The following is an 8,890-nucleotide window of genomic DNA, read 5'->3' as shown; positions in this document are numbered from 1 at the left end:
TATGCATTATTGAGACTTTCTCACAGATTTTGTTTTGAAAGAAAAGTAACTTAACAAAGAAACGAAAGCAATACTTCCAAAGAAAAAAAAAACACATCCCAAGAAACTATATATGCAATGCCACTTTGAGCCAAAATTTGTGTGTGTTTTCGGCAATTATTGATCATAAATTATGTGCACTGGTTTCTGTTCTTTCGGTTATATGATACAAAATGAGTTTGTTGTTTATATATAATCCAAACAAAGCAAATTGACAACTCCATTCAGGCTGACCCATATGTGTCATGTCTTTTCTTTTGGGCTCTTATTTTTTTAGGGCATTGTCCAATTTTTTCAATCACAACCTTTCAATTCTTAGGGTTTGCATGGCATCATGTGATTATATAATTAACTAAGTTTTAGGTCAAATCTCATCACATAAAATAAACATCATATTTTCAATGAGTTTAGTTAAGATATGAATGTGCATAATAGTAATAATAATAATGTAAGAGCAAAATTTTATTATCATTGCAACTTTATGGAAAGTTCTAATTATTAGTTCATCTTTTTGTGTAGTGATAGACCTAATTTTAAGTGTCGTGCAAATTGGAGATTTATTATCATAACCACCAAATTATGAGAGTAGGTGGGGTCGGTATTAGTAAATAATTAGGAATCAATCAATAAAACACATGCTTAATTTCCATTTTCTTTCACTCCTTGTGTAAAGGTAATAGTGCAATTTAAAAAGTTATTTGAATAAATTGTTATTTTTTAATATTTTAATCCTTAATTTGTAATTTGGGGGTTTTTTTTTTCTCTCTGCTATTTTAGATGTCAAAAAAATATGTAATTTTAGTCCCTTTTAAGTATTACCTTCATCATTCCTATGTATCATACTGTACATATAAGATTTTATCAATAATCATTTTTTACTACTTAACTTTTTGGAAATCTTTAAATGACTTCACATTTTTGTTCATTAGTGTCATTATAGCTACTTCTTTTATATGAGGTGTTTGATTATATAATTTTTTTTTTTGTTTTAATTATCAGCATTTTCATTTTATAAGGAGTCACGTTAGGTACTTCTTCAAGACACTTATTGTTTTTGTCATTTGATAACATTTTTAACATTATATCATATTTTTCCTCTTTGGAGAAATTATGATCTTATCGTTAGACTTCTTAATTTAGTTTTAATCTTTTATTCTGTTATTCTTACTTTGAATTTGGAGTAATGGTTAGCATTGTGACTGAATTGAGTTTTATTTGATTTGTAGTTGTTGAAAGTTTCACATCAATTCGAAATAAAATAATTTTATAATATATAAGTAGAGTGTAAACCTCATTTAAATTGGTTTTATGGGATTGAGTTAAACTTTAAGTCCAATTTTCTAAAATTTATTTTGTTTGATATATAAAAAAAAAAACATATACATGACTTATTTATTAATTAGTTAAAATTTTTGGTAGTTAATATTAAAAATTAATTTAAATTTTAATTCCCAGACTAATTATAATATTTTATTGATAATAGGTAATATTTTTAGTTTATAAGATAATGTTTAACTTAATCAATATATTAATTAATTATTTTAGTCCATAAAATTTGTTGCTATTTAATAATATTTTTGTAGTGGAAATATCAATTTAATAAAGATCATAATGTCATTAATTGATGTCATCTAAAATTATTTTCAATTAATATTAGTTGAGATTATTTTTTTAACCTATATTAGTTGAAAATATCTCTCGACCGATTTTAATCAACATTTTCTTCATTAACATTAACCAAACTATTTTTATACTATTGCCAACTAGGTTTTTTTAATTACATTTGTAAACTAACCTCTGGTTGTGTAAATTACTTATGAGGATTATTTTTTTAATTAATTTTTGTAAGATTTTCTCGATCAATGTAAATGGAACTATTATTATTTGTAAATATTAGTCACTTTTTTATATTCATGGTGGTTAATTTGTATGGATGATTACATAGATTGTTGTTTAGTGTCACATGTTCGACTTGGTGACAATTTTTTTTTAGTAATTGAATTACTCTATATAAATAAGAAAACTAAAAATCAAATTATTTTATCTAAACTAAAAAACTTAAAAATTAAATAATTTTGAAATAAAATTTATTCAAATTTAATATACTTAAATTCTTAAAAATTATATAAAAAAAATTATCCACAAGGTGAAAGAAAGTTTTGATGTGGAGATATGTACTACATATTTTACATGGGTTAGACTTTTAACCGAAGAGCTTGATACTTCTAGGTTATATAATTTAGGGATGATATGTTTTTAGTTTATAAATTTTGACACAAAATTAGAATTCGTCCTTATCCAAAATTTTGATATATTTTAGTTTTTAAACTTTAGAAATGAATGAATATAGTCATTTTAATCCAATTACGTTAGATGGTTTTTACGTGTTAAATGCACTACCCAATAAATAGTGGAATAAAAACATGTAATAGTGTAAACAAATCAAATACTAACATAAAACACATTTGACATTAAAAAATTTAACGTATTTGGATTAAAAAGACTTTATCCACTAAATTTTAGAACTTGAAGACCAAAATATATCAAAGTTAAATTTCATATATGATCGAATTTAAATTTCGTATCAAAATTCCGAACTTAAAAACATAGTTTACCTATAATTTATTTGGTGCCATATTCCATTGAATTTAAGTATCAAATTGTAGTTGTTGACATGCTCTCATCAGATCTGAATTCAATACAACTTTCACCAATGATTTTTTGACCATGTTAATCAAAGCAATATCATGCTGTAAGACTTTTATAAATTGGAAACTTTTATGCTCTTTTTCAATCATTTATTGATATGTATTGTTCTTACACAATTATTATGGTCTGCATTTTTCAAAAGAACTAAATAGAAAATAAATCTAGAGTTAAATATGACCAGAATGAAGTTTCAAACCAATTAGAGAAACTATTTATATGGTTTGATGAATACAATGTAAAATTGCATATAAAAGTACTATGTAGTTTGCATATACACATGAGCCAAAGATTAATAACATTTAGTTTTGAAAAAAAAAAAAACTGGCGTTAAAATTAAAGTAGATAGACTTTTTAATATTGAAAAATAAAAATTCTATTTAACTTTATATTTTCCAAACTTATGCTAAGTGTAAAAATGGGTTTAAATTACTTCACGTTTGATCTTGATTGAGATGGAAAAAAAGAATTAACTTTTCTAAATGTGGATCAATCTAAATTTAATTCACTTAAAATGTGTTTGAGTTAGGTTAAAAGTAGACTGATTCACAATTCAATTATAATAATCTTTTTCTTTTTGTTATTTTTTTAATATAATTATTTATTATTTTTAATTATATAGATGAAATATTTTTTAAAAACAAATCAGATGTTATTCAATATTATTTGAATATTTAATTTATTTATATTTATTTATCTTATTATGTAGGTTGATTTTAATTGACAATTACTACATATGGTAAAATAGATGAGATTGTACTACCACAAATAAATGAGTCAAAAGTAAATAAATTTTGATTATATAATAATAAATTTATAAAATCACTTAAAAGAATAAAATATTTTTAAGTAAATCAACCTCACTTATTAACCTAAGTCAAATTATATTATAATTTTTCTAACTTACTAAATAATAAACTAAATTAAATTAACTCATTTTAAAACGATGTAAAGTGACAAGTAATGTATCAAAATTTTATATTAATAATAACTCATAAAAGGAAAAAGTAAGTAATGACAATGAGAAAGTGAATTTGAAAATTTGAACTTTTAATCGATAAAAATGGAATTTTTATTTAAAAATAAACTCTTATCATTTAAAAAAATCATTGTTTTTTCTTTCATCTCTATTTTCTTTTCACTAGACTAAAAATAGCATAAAAAAGACATTGACAAAGGACGTTGGGTAGAAAGAAAACTAGAAACCAAACATGGTCCTAAGTTGTCAACACAGAAACATAATACCATGGCAAAGCATAATGATGTCTTGCCATGGAATCATAGCAAAACCATGACAACACATATGATATATATTGCTTCTAATAGTAGGTTGGCTAATTAAACGCCAATTATTGTCGAACGTTATTATGAGATTTTCTTAATTTCATTGCAAATTTTCGATTATCAATTTATCTTAATATCTAAAATGGAATACCAATAACTACTCTTTCCATAAAAATAACACTCTTTCTCTTTTCTTACTTGTTAGGGACATTACTTTATTTTAACATGTTAGCAATTATAATAATCCAATTCTAGCTACACCTTCACAACTATACCTACTCACAACCACTAATGACAAAGGAAAAATAAAGAGAATATAAGACAAAATTAAATTACAAAAGTAATATAAAATAAAATTATTTATTTATTTGATATAATAAAATTAGGTGAAAAATAGAGAAACATACTTCAGCGTTATATTACTTGATTGATTTGACAAAAAATAATAAAAATATATAAATAATATATTAGGTTCTATTTTTTTAAAATTATATATGTATTTTTTCTCTCATTTTATCTAACACATCTTTTAGTTCTGTCATCATTATTTCCACAAAACTAAAATTACACCGAAAATGTTATATACAAGAATTTAAGGGTTTGATTATTTTAATGTTTTGGATTGAAATGTTTTATTATTATAAATATATTTTATGATTTTTCTTCAAAACATCAATCATTAATTATTCAATTTCAAATGAAATAATAATTGTGTTTTTTTAATTTATTTGCAAATAAATTATATTAGTAGTCATATTTGTAATTCGTAAAAATGATATATTTATTAAGAATATGAAACTATTTGAAAATGATAATTTGTAATTATTTTTTTACCGACAAAATAACTATTTTTTTAATGAGATTCAATATTTTATCTATATATAAGTGTAGGGAACTTATTTAATTTTATTTAAACCTATTTATCAAAAACTATTACAAAGTTAGTTAGCCAAAGTTCAAACAATTGACCAAATCAAAATATCATATGATATGATATTGGGATAAGTTAAAATTGCCACCCTGCAATGCAGTGAGGCACTATGCATGTAGATGTAGTATGTGGACTATGCATGTATGGAGTATGACCTAAAAATGATAATAAATAATAATTATATAAATAAATAAATAAATAAGAGATATGTGATGCTCACGCGCCACATTTGAGAATGGAAAAAAACAGTGAGATGAAAGCAACATTAGCAAAGGAAGAAAATTTACTGTGCAGACAACATAGACAACATAAACTAAAAAAGTTAAAAAATAAAGTAGAAACAGTGATAGAGAGAGAAAGATAGCACTCCACCCCAGAAAACACAAGTAACAAAGAGTGTTTCCCACAGAAAACATAAGCAACAAAGAATCACATTCATGGCTTCCCCCCTTTACTTCAACAACTATTTGGAGCTTAATAAGCCACGGATCCAGAAAGAAAAGGACAAGCTTTGAGGCTGTTCTTCAAGTGGCTCTGCTTTTTTTCTTTATTTTTCTTGAACAAGCAAAAAAGAAGAATCACACTCATGGCTTTCTTCCTTCACTGCTGCTGTTTGGAGCATAACAAGCCACAGATCCAGAAAGAAAAAGACAAGCTTTATGGATGTTCAAGTTTTCATCTTTGGAACCCTGTGTGTGAGTTAGTGTCCATCACCAGTTTTGAATATCCCACCAAAATTCCGACCCTTCTTGCATCCCAAAATTTCACCTTTCTGAACTTTAGCATCTGAGTCTGCTTCATTTTCCAAGTCCTGTTTGTTTCTGGTTCTGGTTCTGGTTCTGTAGGCCAACCCCATTTGTTCAAAAACACCTGCTTTCAAACCGGTTTCGAACAAAGGTGCTAACTTTTGAAGAAACTGGAGTCTTTTGGGGTGGTTGGGTTAGTGGGCACTTGAAACTCTTGTTAGTTAACTTTCTTAGATGAAGGCCATGCCCTTTCCTTTTGAGGATTTTCAAGGGAAGGGAGTGTTGGATTTTTCTTCAGGCTCAGATTCACTTTCATTGCTTTTGCATCATCCACAACCAAAGTGGACCATAGACAAAGAGGATTATTGCTATGTGGGCAGCACTGAGCCCACCTCAGTTCTTGACTCCAGAAGAAGCCCAAACTCTTCCACCATGTCCTCTTCCCTTGGCAGCAGCAACACCATCAGCAAGGGTGGCAGTGGTGGTGGTTCAACCAATAACACCACTTGTTACACCCCAACCCTTTCTCACAACCCTCCTCAGACACCATTGGAAACCGCCACAGAAAAATGTGGACTCAGAATGGAGGACTGGGAGACCCAAGATCAATCAATTCTCAGACTAATCATGGCAGATGCCGAAGACCCTTCTGTAGGGTTGAGCAAGCTCTTCCAGGGCACTGCCTGTGGCTCTCACCAAACCCTTGATTTCAATGCAGGTTTTGGCGTTGTGGATCAAGGGTTGAATATGGTAAGCATTGTTGATCCTTCAGGGAATAATTACCCTGCTTTCCCTTTCATTGCTGAGAATATAGATAACAAGACTGCTTCTTTGTCTGTTGGAGAATCAATGTTTTCTGTTTCTGGTAACAATTCTCTGTTGTTGTCCACATCTCCTTGTGGGTTTAACTCTCAGCAGCAAGTGATTGGAGAGGTGGATGAGAAGCCTCAAGTCATCAATCCCCAGTTTGAGTTAAACCAGACCCAAGTTCAATTCTCTGAGAACAACCCTTCTTTCTTTGTGCCAATGATGTATCCCCAATTGCAGGAACAGCAAGTTTTCTCTCAGCATCCACCAAAACGCCCTGGTTTTGAGCCTTCTGGGCACAGTTTTCAGGCTCCAAGGTTGCCCCTTTTGGATTCTGGACAAGACATGTTTGGTCGGAGGCAACAAACACAGCTTCCATTGTTTCCTCACCACATGCCACCACAGATTGTGCCATCTGCTAAACCGCAGAAGGCTAGTTCCACCGGAGAAGATGCAAGCCAGCAGCTTCAGCAGGCTATATTTGACCAGTTATACAAAACTGCTGAGCTGATAGAAGCTGGGAATCCGGTTCATGCGCAAGGGATATTGGCGCGGCTCAATCACCAGCTCTCCCCAATTGGTAGGCCTTTTCAGAGGGCTGCTTTCTACATGAAAGAGGCTTTGATGTCTCTGCTTCATTCAAATCCTCACAACAATGTCTTGGCTTTCTCACCCATCACTTCCATTTTCAAAATCGGAGCATACAAGTCCTTTTCTGAGATTTCACCAGTCATTCAGTTTGCCAACTTCACCAGCAACCAAGCCATCATTGAAGCCTTGGAAAGGTTCGATCGGATTCACATCATCGATTTTGATATTGGGTTTGGAGTTCAATGGTCTTCTTTCATGCAAGCACTTGCCATGAGGAGTAATGGTGTGCCTTCCCTCAAAATCACTGCCATTGTGTCTCCCCTCTCTTATGATGAGTTTGAGCTCAATGTGACTCAAGAAAAGTTGAACCAATACGCCAAAGACATCAACATGTCTTTTGAGCTCAATGTCTTGAGCATCGAGTCACTGAGCTCTCCCTCATGTCCTCTCTCTGTTCAGTACTATGATAATGAAGCAACTGCTGTGAACATGCCACTTTCCTGCTTCACAAACTACCCTACATTGTTTCCCTTGGTCCTTCGCTTTGTGAAGCAGCTTAGGCCAAAAGTTGTAGTCACTCTTGACAGAAATTGTGACCAATTGGATGCACCATTTTCCACCAACATAGTCCATGCTCTCCATTGTTACTCAGCCTTGCTTGAATCACTTGATGCTGTGAATGTGAACCTCGATGTCCTCCAAAAGATTGAAAAACATTTCATCTTACCAGCCCTTAAGAAAACCATAACATGCCCCCTCCGTTCACAGGAAAAACTACCTTCTTGGAGGAACATGTTTCTTCAATATGGCTTCTCTCCATTCACATTTAGCAACTTCACTGAAGCTCAAGCTGAGTGCTTGGTGCAGAAGGCACCTGTGAGGGGATTCCAATTGGAGAGAAAGCACTCATCTCTTGTTCTTTGCTGGCAGAGGAAAGAACTCATCACAGTTTCAACTTGGAGATGCTGAACTAATTATTATTACCTTATATTTTTAAAGGTGCTTGCTTCATAACTCACTACCTAGTTTATGTAATTTCTTATGTATTTAGGCTTTTCAATGAGATTCACCACCCATCTAGATTCTAATATTCTACAGTTGTGTGTTGCTTACCTCTTTAAATATTTCACATTTCTATATTGTCTAAGGATTGGTGAATTTCATGGTTGTTGTCTTGAGGGCAAAGCAAATTGCTTTGGAAGAAAAGAACTATTTAGCCAAAAAGGGTGGTGACTGTGTTCATCTCCATGCTTTGGCTTTGTCTTGTTTGGTGATGATTACTGTGTTAGGCGCTGAATTTGGCATACATGATCTTAATGTGTAGCATGAACATCTTGTGCCAATTTTATGTATATATATGCAGGTATTTTGTTATAGCATTTAATCTAGTTAACTTTGATGTATCATTCTTCAAGTGTTATCTTTCAAAGTTAACAAACTACAAAGAATCCTAGAAGTATTACCAATCCTTCTATGTATGTTTAGTATTTCTAGAATTTCTTCAAGAGTTTAATTACTTCAAGAGCCACAGAAAAGAAGGACAAGTTTGGTGATTTACGCATTTGATCTTAGCAGAGAAATTCAAGAAAGGAAAACTTTGAAATATCATTTTTAGTGTGTTTGGATTAACTTTATGGAATGAAATAATCAATTAGTTTTTGGTGGTCAAGGAATTCAACCAATAGCTGCTTTTACTTTTTTCATGCATCATCATGATTTTGTGGAATAGAATTGATTCTTGATTGTTATATTTAACTTGACAATAATGGTGCTATGTTGGTATTAC

The 8,890-nt window shown here is 30.5% G+C and overlaps 1 protein-coding gene across 3 annotated transcripts; it reads left to right on the top strand.

Moving 5' to 3' along the window:
- Positions 1 to 5,298: 5,298 nt before the first annotated feature.
- LOC114166726 (scarecrow-like protein 6) lies at positions 5,299 to 8,510 on the top strand. 3 transcript variants are annotated; one of them, XM_028051511.2, is made up of 2 exons: positions 5,299 to 6,456; positions 6,625 to 8,510. In XM_028051511.2, the coding sequence occupies exons 1-2, from the start codon at positions 5,941 to 5,943 to the stop codon at positions 8,071 to 8,073; spliced, it is 1,965 nt and encodes a 654-aa protein (XP_027907312.2). In that variant the 5' UTR covers positions 5,299 to 5,940; the 3' UTR covers positions 8,074 to 8,510. The 3 variants fall into 3 exon arrangements, with proteins under 3 accessions (XP_027907312.2, XP_027907311.2, XP_027907310.2); XM_028051510.2 differs by having other exon boundaries at positions 6,622 to 8,510; XM_028051509.2 differs by having other exon boundaries at positions 5,299 to 8,510.
- Positions 8,511 to 8,890: the final 380 nt, after the last annotated feature.

Source organism: Vigna unguiculata, chromosome 10 (assembly GCF_037176805.1).
Source record: "Vigna unguiculata cultivar grain cowpea cultivar isolate G323 ecotype 2 chromosome 10, ASM3717680v1, whole genome shotgun sequence".
Classification (NCBI taxonomy): domain Eukaryota; kingdom Viridiplantae; phylum Streptophyta; class Magnoliopsida; order Fabales; family Fabaceae; genus Vigna; species Vigna unguiculata.
The sequence above is the reverse complement of the archived record's forward strand: the minus strand, read 5'-3'. Positions and strand labels throughout refer to the sequence as shown.